This window comes from Phyllobates terribilis, unplaced genomic scaffold (assembly GCF_046119375.1).
Source record: "Phyllobates terribilis strain yellow unplaced genomic scaffold, ASM4611937v1 Scaffold_12__6_contigs__length_324123572, whole genome shotgun sequence".
NCBI classification, from domain to species: domain Eukaryota; kingdom Metazoa; phylum Chordata; class Amphibia; order Anura; family Dendrobatidae; genus Phyllobates; species Phyllobates terribilis.
The window spans coordinates 281,243,147-281,256,675 of NW_027362772.1; the positions used below are offsets into that span (position 1 = coordinate 281,243,147).

General features: G+C 40.6%; 1 protein-coding gene across 1 annotated transcript; it reads right to left on the reverse strand.

Moving 5' to 3' along the window:
- Positions 1-630: 630 nt before the first annotated feature.
- On the reverse strand, positions 631-10,099 carry TAGLN (transgelin). Its single transcript, XM_073657075.1, has 5 exons — positions 9,942-10,099; positions 5,991-6,185; positions 4,435-4,612; positions 1,589-1,691; positions 631-1,493 (listed from the first exon to the last, which is right to left on the reverse strand). The coding sequence occupies exons 2-5, from the start codon at positions 6,171-6,173 to the stop codon at positions 1,349-1,351; spliced, it is 609 nt and encodes a 202-aa protein (XP_073513176.1). The 5' UTR covers positions 6,174-6,185; positions 9,942-10,099; the 3' UTR covers positions 631-1,348.
- Between the last annotated feature and the right edge of the window lie 3,430 nt (positions 10,100-13,529).

Consider the following 13,529-nt stretch of genomic DNA (forward strand, 5'->3'; position numbering starts at 1 on the left):
TGTACAACCATAGCTTCGTTCCTGTACAGCATACCCCTTCCATTGTTCAAGAAAGATCTTTTTTTGCCTGTGCTGACAGATCCTAATTCTGAGGAGTGTGCAATGTTCCCATTCCCATGATTGTGTCCTATCCATACACTGATACAATTTTACCAGTGTAATCTGCTCTCCCTGAAGAATTACATGCTTTCCTTTCTATCCACACTTTATTCTGAAATGTGCAAAATCTCAATTGTCCTGCTGCGATCTCTAATATTGATAGAAAAGAGGAGGAGAGCCGATAAAGCCAAGAGCGGTGTGCTGCCGGATTTATCAGAAGCAACAGGAGAGCCACTTATGTAAAGGAGTTACACAGGTTTAACAGCAGCAAAATGGTAAGAATTTTTCTTTGTGTAATAAACACTGACTAGGTAGCAAATGAATAGTGCTAGGGTGTGTATACTCTATAAATGTAGCTTTAAAAAAAAGTTTTGATATAATTCAATGTTGAAATATTTTTTTTATTTTTAAATTATTTGTACTTTATTTTTTCTATTCTAAAATGCCAATTAGCATAATGGGCAAAATGCACTATCACATAGCTTCCCAGCGTCATGTGTGTGTATATATTATAGTAGTAAAACAAAAGTGTTATGAGATAAACTATTTTATTTTGACCAAAAATAAAAGTAAAAAAAAAAAAATCATCTTAATAAACACCGATTCATTTCATTGAACATTTTTTTTTGTTAAGACTTAAGCAGATTAACCCTAGTACTGCTGCTGAGTAGTGTTTAGTATGGTGCTAGGTCACAAAAAGGAAAGTAGTAGACTATGTAGAAGGAACCATTGCACGAAATATAAAAACAAAAAATTAGCTTTTGGAGGGATGTCTGCAGAGGATGCAGGCAATGAGCATAAGTTACAGATGTACTTGAGCTACATCTCTAGTGCTTGACTATGTGCCTGGACATGCAGCTCAGGGATAGAGGAAGGTAATAATGACACTAGAGGTGAGGTTCCTCCTGTTTAGTACTGGAGAAGTGTAAATTCAGCCCATTGTGAAGTTCAGAAGTGTTTACAGACCCGAATCAGTCATTTCTACCCTTACATCACCAATAAGTTTCCCCTTTTTTTCAGTAAATGTCTCAGACTCCATTATATGAAAAAGATGACTACTTTGAAATGGAATAAAAATTTTCATCCACTTTTCACTACATCTACCTGTAGTTGGATGGGTTGTCACTGAACACTTCTACCATGGATATGATGCATTTGAGAGCTGAAAAATGTGTTTTGTTGTACCCTTTAATTGCTGCTTAATACTCAACGACTCTTCTAGAAGAGGTTAACCCTTCTCGACTTGAATTTAACTAATGATTTGTCTCGGACGCCCGTATCCGGTCATGCCAGCCTGGGTGGCCCCCTGGTTGCTGCCCATCTGCAAACCAATCACATTCTTCCCTTGTTTGAGTTTATCGTCGGAGAAGTCCCGCTTGTGTTCCTGGGCTTTCCTGGATAAATAGATGGGAAGGGATCAGTACAGATACATGGCGTTCATAGTGTTGGAGGAGATATGGTAATATTTTCTACAAGTTTTACCACTTACTTCATGAACCAGGATGGGTCTCCTTGGTATTGGCCATCATTTTTAGTAACCGCGATACTTCCGAGAGCTATAATTGTCCTCTGAACAGCAGCCAGATCTTTTCCTGTAAAGAAGATAGGGATAATGTGAGAAATTTTTAGGTAATTAGGTGTGACATAATTATGCCAAATTATCAAACAGTTCCCTGATTCACAATAATAATGAGCTGTCTGGTGGGTCCGATTGATGTGACTTTTTGCAATCAGATGTTATTGGGGTGGAAGTAAAGTTTGTTTCCCCATTGTGCTGCATCCTCCGAAGGATAACTTGCTGATCGATGGTGGTCCGACTGCAGGGATCCCCAGCGATTCTGAAGTTGGAGCTCTAGAACCTCTTGGTTCAGCCCTGTTCAGAATGGAGCAGAGATGAACATGCTCGACCTCTGCTTCATGCATGGTCCATGGGACTAACAAGTACCGAACTTGGCTATTTGCAGCAGTACCATAAACAATGAGTGGAGCAGAGGCTGAGCATGCGCACGTATGCTCCATTTAGGATGGGACGGAAGAGCCCATTCTCGGGATTTCTGCAGCAAGTTATGCCATATACTTCGGCCACTATATGGTCATGTGAATCTAACTTTAAGGTTAAGTTCCCACAATGAATCTTTGAAGCTATGTATTTTCGCTGATCCAAAAATGCAGCGTCTTACAGTTCCAGCAAAGTGGATGGGATTTATAGAAATCTGATGCAAACGTTAATTTTTTTTTTTTTTAAGCTGTGTCCGCGACATGTAAACTTCTCTTGCAGGTACAGGGAGTTTTATGTGCAGATTTACCCTGCAGAATTGCATTAGATGCAGGAAATCTGCAATTAAAAAATTCATATATAGTGTTTTTCCACTGCGGAAACGTACTAAAATTGCATGCAATCCGCACATAAATGTATCATTACTGTTTTGTCAAAGCCAAATACCAATAAGCATTAAAAAAAAACAAAGTTTAATTGAACGCATAAAATACCAAAATTAGACCAAAAAGTGATACAAATGCATGTAAAAAATATGCAATTAATCTAATGTACATAATAGGTGCAGAAAATGTGCAACTCAGCAAAAATACTCATCGTAAAAACATGGCCCAATTCACATTTATTGCAGTGATTTACCCTAGATTATATGTACCAAAATCTTATATAAATCCACACCAGAATGAAGCATGGTGCAGAGTTTTTGTTACTGGACTTGATTCGGATGCATCGGATTCTATTGTGCTATAATATATATTTTTCTTTTCTTTGCACCTATTCCTGGTTTTGCTTAAAAATAATTGTTTAGCATCACCCTACAGCAGACTGTAAGCACCATAATAATAAGTGCATGAGATCTAAGGGGCCCCATAGATGTTGGCTGAGCAATGATTCGGCTGCCAGCTACTGGGTCTCTCCAGATTCCTCCATATTCAGGAGCGATCGGCTTTGCCGAGAACTCTTATGTTCTCTACGAGAGCTGCTGACAAACTCCTCCGATGGCAGCTTCTCTCACCGAGAACATAAGGACTTCCGGTCCAAAAACACATTCCGGATTCTTCTCCCTCCACATCATCTGTCCGTGACACTGGTACACATTACTGTCTGCCGAGTCCTCGGATATTGGGCCGACGTTACTCTCATGTGTACAGGGGCTGTGAGAGATTTTTTTACCATGCAGTTATCAAATTTTCGCGGTGTCCATAGTGTACCATGTCAGATTAGCATGCCTTGGATTCATGGAAAAAAAACGATCCCGACGACCTGCCATCAAGTTTATTGAAATCTGCACCTCGGGTCAATTTTAAAATGCAACTCATCAATTCTTTCAGGCCACGTTCCCACGTGGTCTTTAAATACTGTTTTGTTTTTTACCGCTGCGTTTTTTTATGCAGAAAATCGACTGCGTTTAACGGTCCAAGTAAAGTGAGTGCGATTTCATGAAAACTTCTGCCTTGAACTGTGGGGTTTTTTTATGTTTCTTTTTCCATTGTACACTTCAATAGGAACCGTGAAGAAAAAAACCACATGTAAAAAATGCATGTAATTGCATTTTTAAGTGCAGAATCACATCTGTTTTTTGTACTAAAGAAAAACGCTTTAAAAAATGCATCAGATAAAGGGAAAAAAATGAAATAATCTTTCATTGTGGCATTTCTTTTTTTTATTTTGGTACGGACACCTTAAGAAAACATGCGGATGCAAAGCAACAGAAAAAAAAGCATTTATGCAACGTGTGAACACGGCCTTTACGTTTCTACTGGGGTTTTTTCACCATTGAGATCAAAATGAGCAGTACAAAAAAAAATGAGTAAAAAGCACAGAATTTCCATTGTCTGTTTTTTTTCATCCAGAAAAAAACTAATTTAAAAAGCTACCAGGGTTTTACATACATAGCCTCTCCTTAGGATAAGATATGGTCGCAGATTAGCAAAACAATAACCACTTTAAGGCTTTGTACACATTAAGTTGTCTTGCTGAGTTTTTGGAGCACAAACTGAATGGAAAGTTTCTGCTCCAAAAACTCTTACAAAACCCTCAGTGTGAACGTACCCTAATGCAACTCTGGATGAAAATGGGCTATGAGATATTATTAGTCAGGATTCTGATAGTCCTGTTGCTGTAAGTGATCCCTCTAAGCTATGCTCTCTGGAAAGGAAGGCGTTAAAACAGAGCTATTAAGGACCAATGATCCCAATAACCGCTGTCTGAAGAGCAAAATATTAACTCTATCATCTCCAGAGTTTGCTTCTTAGAGGGAACAGGGGTTGCTGATGGATTCTGGTGCCTTCGCGTGAACCCTAGTATTGCGGTTCTTGGCTCCAAGAAGTGTATTTTACCTTCATACAGGTCTACGGTTTGGAAGATATCGGTTTTTACCACTCCATATTCCTCTGCTGCTTTCAGAAATTGTGCCACCTGCTCCATCTGCTTGAAGACCATGCTGGGGGGAGGATCGGGGATCTTTACGGGCTGCGATCCTTTGGGGTATAGGCTGTTAATCACTTTGGAAAGAACCTAAAAAAAAAGTTATAAAAAACTTTAATCTTTAGAAGTTTAGCGGAGACCAACACAATGGGCCTCAATTATCAAAATGTTCACAGGAATGTATTTCACAGTCTACATACAGACCAACCATGGTCTCCCTGCCCAAAAATTACACCCTCAGAGACTCATATGAGCCTGTAAGTTTGGGTTGGGAGATCTGTAGTCGGTCCAGGCAACACCAAAAATTGGGACAAATACTAAGCAGAGGCTTATATCTGTGGAAAACTGGATCTGCCATGTTGGCACTCCTTGCATAGTCATTTTTGCCAATGAGTCTTGTTCACATCCATTTCATCAATGGTCCTGCTCTCGATGCTAAGCATGGAGGAGATGGATCAGGATCTCGTTAATTTATATTTACGTTCAATTGTTTTTATTGGTATTTTAAAACAAAGGGAGAAAGTTAATTTATATTTAGAACTTAACATATATAGACCAAGGCCTCATTCAGACCTTGTTTTTTTTTTTTTTTTTAGCTTATGGGGAAAAAACTTTCTTTAACTCTGCCGCCCCACGATCAGTATTTTGTCAGTATTCAGTCAGTATTTTTACTCGGTATTCGTAAGCGAAAACTAGGAGTGGGTCAAAAATGTAGAATTTGTACACTTGTTTCTCTTATACCTTTTTCTCTGATTATTCCTTACCTGGAACAGTGAGAAAAAATACTGATGAAATACTGATAGTGGGGCCATAGACAAATGCAGTAAATCTGATACTTTTATTCATTATTTTGGTTGGTATCCGTTTTTTGCCATCCGTTTTGCAACTATTTTTCTGATATGCAAAAAAAAAAACCTTCCAAGAAGCATCTCCTACCCATCAAATAGTAAAACGTGGTTAACACTCAGTTGGCGCCCAGATGGTATCAGTTCGAGTTTTTCCATGGAACCATTGATTTTAGTGGGCAAGTTTGATCTGCCATTTTGAAAAAAAAAATTACTTTTTTTTTCTTTTTTGGTAGAAACTTGGTCCACAAGAAAAAAAATAAACTAGACATATGAATAGCCCCATATAGATAAAAACAAAATCCAGATACAAAATAATTTAGAAGGTGGATATCTAATATTTTATAACAGGGCTGGTTTATAGGATACACCCTAGATAACTCCACTGTAAACTCGCTTGCCCTACACATTATCTCTCCAGACTCCTCCATGCATATGCATGCTCAGTCTGAATGAAGGCGCATGTGTTTGCAATAGGAGACAACATAGTAAGTTGTTATGGGTGAATTGGGCCCTATACACATTATATGGACAGCTGAAATAGGCCCAAAATATCAGTGAAATGGATTTGGTTAGAAATGGTTTTCAGTAGGAGGTTCACATTATGGCCGGTCAGTCCTCACCACTCCATTCTTTAACCACTGCTGGAATCCATATCTTCCCGGTTCAGGTGGTTCTCCCACCTCTGATCCCCCCTGCATCTTAATCCACTGAACGAGGCGCGCCTCCAGCTCTTCATCATACTTCTTCTCTATGCGAGACTGGACATCACGGCTCATGCCGTAGGATGGACCTTTATTGGCCATGGTTGCTAGGACCTAAATGCAAGATAACAGGATAATTAAAATAAAAATAAAAAATCAGTTACGAAATGAGTATATCACAATATCTGACAAGATAATATTACATTAACCCCTTCGTAGCCGGCCGATTATTCACCACTTTTTTTTTGTGAGTTGAGTCAGAACATGGTTTTAAAAAAAAAAAAATTGGTTGTCGTTATTTTCTGAGACCTGTAACTTTTTTTCCTTTGATGGAGCTATGTGAGGGCCTGTTTGTTTTTTTTCTGTGTACCGACATGTAGTTTTTATTGATACCATTTTAGGATACATAGAAAGTTTTGATAGTTTTTAATTGCATTTTTTTAAGGAAGCGCGCCGACAGAAGTACCACAATTCTGGCATTTGATTATTTTATTCCTTGTGGCGTTTAATGTACAATTTAAATGATTTTATCTTTTAATTGGATTAAATCTTTTATTTCTTTTTACCTTTTAAACTGGGAAAAAGGAGGTAATTTAAACATATGTACATATATATATATGTACATATATATATATATATATATATATATATATATATATATATACATATAATATATATATATATATACATATTTTGCCTCCTTTTGTATTCCTCTTAGGGGACTTGAACTTGCTGTTTTTGCAGTGTGCAGTTGAATTGACATCTTAAGGACCAACATGGCAGCGGTTGGGACCTTCAGTAGGCCCCTGGCTCCCATAGTAATCCATTGGCACCTCGTGATAACATTGCAAAAGCATTGGGGGGGGGCTGATAGGAGTCACAAGTGCACCAGCAGTTACACGGTCAGTGAATGCTGCTGTAAATCAGCTCGCTCTGGTCGCTGCTGTTACATCCAAATGCTGTATTACATAGCTGACCTTTGTCCTTTATGGCGCGGGCTCAGCTCTTGAGCCCACTCCATGCACGTGCAACCTGACTGTGATGTATAGCTATGTCAGGGTGCTTGAAGGGGTTAGATTTCCAGCAAAAAAAATAGGCTATGTCCCCCAATTTTATAAACTGAAAATAACTTGCTTAAAATATGTGTGATAATATGTCATGTGTTACATTTTGTTTAATAATATAATGCAAAATGATGCACTATGTATGATAATACAATGTCATGTGCTTTTATAAGTATAATGTCTATTGTGCCGCACCATGTGTAATAATATGTGCCGCACACATTGAAAATGTCAAGTTCCTTTTAGCATTATTGATGGCTACAGATATATCCACCCTTAATTTTTTTTCTTAAATGTGGTAAAGAGCACTCTAAACCCTCACAAAACAAATGACATTATCGCTACATGCTAGCAAAGCTGCCACTCACATCACAGCCGTTTAATGGCCAGATATAGATACATATAACATAAACTTCTCCCACGAGAGTAGAGAGAAATACTTTTTTTTTTAAATTTTCTTCAAAGCGGCTCGTCTCGTATCACTCATCCCGGGATATGTTGGGTCACGAGAAAAAGTAAGAAAGGACAAGTCTACAGATCATGATCAGTTTAGAAAAAGCATTTTGCAAAAATGTGCAACAGTGGAACTACCACTGTTGCACATACATTAAAAAACAAAATTTAATCGGTGAATATAATTCCTTTTAACATTGTCGCCTCCCCCCCATTATTGGTGATATTCTGGTCCTCTTCTGCATCGAGGGACTGTCATTGCCATCAACACGGCGTCTTCTGCGTGGACTAGAAATCACTTTCTCAGTGTAATCCCGTAAGAGCCTTAATGTTAGTCTCATCGGCTTACATTGAGAAATTGATTTCTGGTCCACCAAAATAAAAAAAAATAAAAAATCAGACTAGTTATATTGCTTGACAAGTGCAGAAAATGACCAGAATGATGCTAATAACAGGAGAGTAAACAGTAAGACTCTTAATGTAATGTGTACACAATAGCAATTGAAAAGTGGATAAAAAAAGTTTTTAAAGTTTTACGTTGCCATCTGTTACTTCTCTTGTTGTGGTGGCACTGCTGCTTCCATAGTTGTCACCCAGCTGTCTTGGATTGAATATGCACATTCGACTCTGCCTAGATAAAGGACTTGAGAGTCTTCATTATCACAGAGAAGGTCCCAGTGATTGGACCCCCATTATTCCATGCTTTATGACATTGGCTAATATGTCTGGATCAATAAAAAGTGGTAAATCCAGATAACTTGTAAAAGCTGCAATATTGCCCATGTCGGTTGTTACACGAGAAACCAAGTGGCAGAATATTTACCAACCAAAAAACCTCAAAGATTTGTATACATAGAATATGTTAGATATAGGTGTTCTTTAACCCCTTCACGATCCCCTATGACTTTTGGCAGTGAGGGTCTCAATCTTGAGCAGTCTTTTAAGTCTCCGCCTTTTCGTTCTTGCATTCTAGAAGGTGCGGTTCCAATAATCGGCTATCAGAGACAGCTGAAGACCCCGAGGAGAAGATACGAGTTCTTGCCACCACTTCCTTTCTTGTTCCCAGGTTTTATAGGGTTTAAGGCTACGTTCTCACAATAAGCTTCTGGGACGTTTTTGATGTTGCTGATTTTCACCAAAAACTCATTGTGGGTACGTACCCTAATAAGTGCTAGTGAATAGATGCATCTATTGATTCCAGCTGTCTGCCCATCATAGCAAATCTATAAGTTCTGTCAGTGACTTCTCCAAGACGAGGGATTGTATTTCTTGCAACGAGGGGCTTCTATCAATGCCCCAGGTACAGTACAAAATAAAACCTCAGCAAAGCTACACAATAAAGAAAAAAAATAATGTCCACCAGAGATCTTTTATGATGTACTCTGGAACATTTTATATAACAAATACGACTATGTTAAATAATGGAATTAAAAATTAAATAATAAAAAAAAAAGTCTAAAAAAACAGCCTCCCCTCAAAAAAAATAAATGAAAAAACAAACTTACTATCTTATATTAATTACATAAAAAGTGAAAACCTACATACAATGTGTTCACACGACTGTAATAACTTAAATATGGAGCATGAGCATCATGAAAAGGAGCTTTCTTTTTCCTTCATTTTATTATGAAAATCCCCTACATAATTCGTATGCGGACTCCTGAAACAATGCAGAAAAATAATACAATTTCTCCAGCATAACACCATGCCAATAAAAAAAAAAGAAATTAAAGTTATTGCTGCCGAAATGGTGAGAAGGAAAAGTGAAAAAATTTGTTCATAAGGGGTTAAGAATCGTGAGTTCCTACTTTCTTTACACTAACGGTAGCAAAAAGTTTTGTCTGATCTCTCGTTCACGCGTCATTTCCAATTATGGAGACTGGATGGCCCAAGCTGTTTCACAATATCTGTCTGTAGACTGCGTTACTGGCTGATCGCTAGGTTTACATTGATCTCATTCCATAAAAGAACGAGAAACAGATCTGGCAAGTTTCTGCCATAAATTCCCCGAGAACATCAACACCAGAAATCGCTCGCACTTAATTTCTTCCCTTATTTAGAATAGTTCACTTCCTGGGATCATACATTACATTCACCACTAATGGACGTTCTCTGCTTCTGTAATCTAGATAATCTTATGAATGTGTATGCTAGACCATACCAGGATATTGTCTACCAGAGCTTGCTGGGACTTACAGTTCTATAATGGCAAAAGCCTCAGCTGCATCCCTCTATGTAAGGTATGATCCCTCTGATATAACATGCATGCATAGATCCCCTTGCCCTTACTCTAAGCATAGAAATCCTAAACCCACCGACTCAGGACCCCAGCCCATCCCTCCCCAAAACTCACAGATTGCTACGGGATGATGGTCTCTTCCTCCAGGATGCAAAGTACTGACTGAGAGAGAAGTAGGATGGGGAGATAAAAGTCCTGTTCTGCCTTTAACGTAGGGGAGTATCAGCCCACCTTCTCCCCCCTCCAGACCATCATGTTCCCAACTCCATATTAGGGGAAGGTCTGACCGAACTGCTGGGTTTGGGGGTCTGCACACATTCTCCAGATACCTAAAGGATGCGGGAAAGGGGAAAAGTTTGTCACTCAATAGGAGGGGGGAGATCTCCCTCCAGCAAATCCTTTTATAGACTCAATTCGGGGGCATTGGTTTCCCCTTTACACTTTATAGGAGTGGGGGGCAGTAACACTTGGGATGATGCTGTGCTGAATGTGGTTAACTGCTGATTCTTTACAGATGCAAATGTCAAACTTTTTAGTGAAAATTAACTATTTTTGTAGGGAGAAAATTGTTTTACTTTGTAACATGCATGGTTTTTTTATTACAATCTAGACAGGGAATGTTTCCAGATTTGCTAATAAGTAATTAATAAATCTATTAAATGAATTTATGAATAAGACCTTCATATATTGGCAGAAGGTGGGGCTCCAGACCCTTCTGTAAGGAGCAGATGAGATGAAAAAGATGGTCATGCATAAGCACAGCAACATACCCTTACACTGTTGGTTGATGCCACGTTGTCCCATCCTGGTGCTGCCACCACTTTATACTTTACCCTCACGCTATCTCTCACTCTGCATACCTGCCCGTCCCATACTCTTCCCTCACACTATCACTCACTTCATCCTCCTAGTCCCATAGTGTTCACACACACTATACCTCACTCTGCATACTGCCTGTCCCCTACTGTGCTCTCATCCCTCACTCTGCATACTGCCTGTCCCCTACTGTGCTCTCATCCCTCACTCTGCATACTGCCTGTCCCCTACTGTGCTCTCATCCCTCACTCTGCATACTGCCTGTCCCATACTGTTCCCTCACACTGCCTGCTGTCCCATGCTGTATCCTGACGCTATACCTCACTCTGAATACTGCCTGTCCCACACTGTTTCCTCACACTATGCCTCACTTCATACCACCTGTCCATACTGTTCTCTCACATTATCACTCAATACTGCCTGTCCTATACTGTTCCCTCAATTCATACTGCCTGTCACAGTGTTCACATACTATCAGTCAATCTCCATACTGCCTGTCCCATGCTGTACCCTGACGCTATGCCTCATTTCGCCTGTCCCATACTGTTCCCTTACTTCATACCGCCTGTCCTATACTGTTCTCATATCACTCACTTCATACTGCCTGTCCCATAGTGTTCACGCACACACACTATGCCTCACTCTGCATACCGCCTGTCCCATAATGTACCCTCACATTATCCCTCTCTGCATACCGCCTGTCCCATAATGTACCCTCACATTATCCCTCACTCTGCATACCGCCTGTCCCATAATGTACCCTCACATTATCCCTCACTCTGCAAACTGCCTGTCCCATAATGTACCCTCACATTATCCCTCACTCTGCATACTGCCTGTCCCATAATGTACCCTCACATTATCCCCTGTCCCATAATGTACCCTCACATTATCCCTCACTCTGCAAACTGCCTGTCCCATAATGTACCCTCACATTATCCCTCACTCTGCATACCGCCTGTCCCATAATGTACCCTCACATTATCCCTCACTCTGCAAACTGCCTGTCCTATAATGTACCCTCACATTATCCCTCACTCTGCATACCGCCTGTCCCATAATGTACCCTCACATTATCCCGTCCCATAATGTACCCTCACATTATCCCTCACTCTGCAAACTGCCTGTCCCATAATGTACCCTCACATTATCCCTCACTCTGCAAACTGCCTGTCCCATAATGTACCCTCACATTATCCCGTCCCATAATGTACCCTCACATTATCCCTCACTCTGCAAACTGCCTGTCCCATAATGTACCCTCACATTATCCCTCACTCTGCAAACTGCCTGTCCCATAATGTAACCTCACATTATCCCTCACTCTGCATACTGCCTGTCCCATAATGTACCCTCACATTATCCCTCACTCTGCATACCACCTGTCCCATAATGTAACCTCACATTATCCCTCACTCTGCATACTGCCTGTCCCATAATGTACCCTCACATTATCCCTCACTCTGCATACCACCTGTCCCATAATGTACCCTCACATTATCCCTCACTCTGCAAACTGCCTGTCTCATAATGTACTCTCACATTATCCCTCACTCTGCAAACTGCCTGTCCCATAATGTACCCTCACATTATCCCCTGTCCCATAATGTACCCTCACATTATCCCTCACTCTGCAAACTGCCTGTCCCATAATGTACCCTCACATTATCCCTCACTCTGCAAACTGCCTGTCCCATAATGTACCCTCACATTATCCCTCACTCTGCATACTGCCTGTCCCATAATGTACCCTCACATTATCCCTCACTCTGCATACTGCCTGTCCCATAATGTACCCTCACATTATCCCTCACTCTGCATACCACCTGTCCCATAATGTACCCTCACATTATCCCTCACTCTGCAAACTGCCTGTCCCATAATGTACCCTCACATTATCCCTCACTCTGCATACCGCCTGTCCCATAATGTACCCTCACATTATCCCCTGTCCCATAATGTACCCTCACATTATCCCTCACTCTGCAAACTGCCTGTCCCATAATGTACTCTCACATTATCCCTCACTCTGCAAACTGCCTGTCCCATATTGTACCCTCACATTATCCCTCACTCTGCATACCGCCTGTCCCATAATGTATCCTCACATTATCCCTCACTCTGCATACCGCCTGTCCCATAATGTACCCTCACATTATCCCTCACTCTGCATACCGCCTGTCCCATAATGTACCCTCACATTATCCCTCACTCTGCATACCGCCTGTCCCATAATGTACCCTCACATTATCCCTCACTCTGCATACCGCCTGTCCCATAATGTATCCTCACATTATCCCTCACTCTGCATACCGCCTGTCCCATAATGTACCCTCACATTATCTCTCACTCTGCAAACTGCCTGACCCATAATGTACCCTCACACTATCACTCCTGTATACTGCCCCCATTGTGCCCTCTGTGTTACCCTGCAAACTGAGCCCTCACATCTCTCCTATATATAGCCTCCTATACTATACCCGCACTTTGTATAGTGCCCCTCATACTGTGCCTTCACACTAGCCCTCCTGTAAACTGCCCCCAATACTATCCCTCTTTCTGTATACTGGGCAGCGGTGACTCAGTAGTTAACACTTACAGCTGTGGGGTCCCGGGTTCAAATCTCCTCAAGGACAACATCTGCGAGTTTGTATGTTCTCCCCGTGTTAGGAATGTGGGACAAAATTTGAGGAAATCCACCCAAAGACATATGGATAGGGAAGATTGTGAGCCCCAATTGGGACAGTGATGATGTCTGTAAGGTGCTGTCAAATCTAATGGTGCTATGCAAGTCAGGAAAATAACTACAGGTCTCCCCATACTGTGCCTTCACATTATTTCCCTTTTTCCCCACACCAAGACAACAAAGTCAGGTATCAGGCAAAA

Coding starts and splice junctions, on each gene's coding strand:
- TAGLN (XM_073657075.1), bottom strand. CDS start 6,173: ATGGCCAATAAAGGTCCATCCTACGGCATGAGCCGTGATGTCCAGTCT. Junction 4,613..5,990: donor AGTGGTTAAAGAATGGAGTG/GTGAGGACTGAC, acceptor CTTTTTTTTTAG/GTTCTTTCCAAAGTGATTAA. Junction 1,494..1,588: donor GACCCATCCTGGTTCATGAA/GTAAGTGGTAAA, acceptor CTATTTATCCAG/GAAAGCCCAGGAACACAAGC.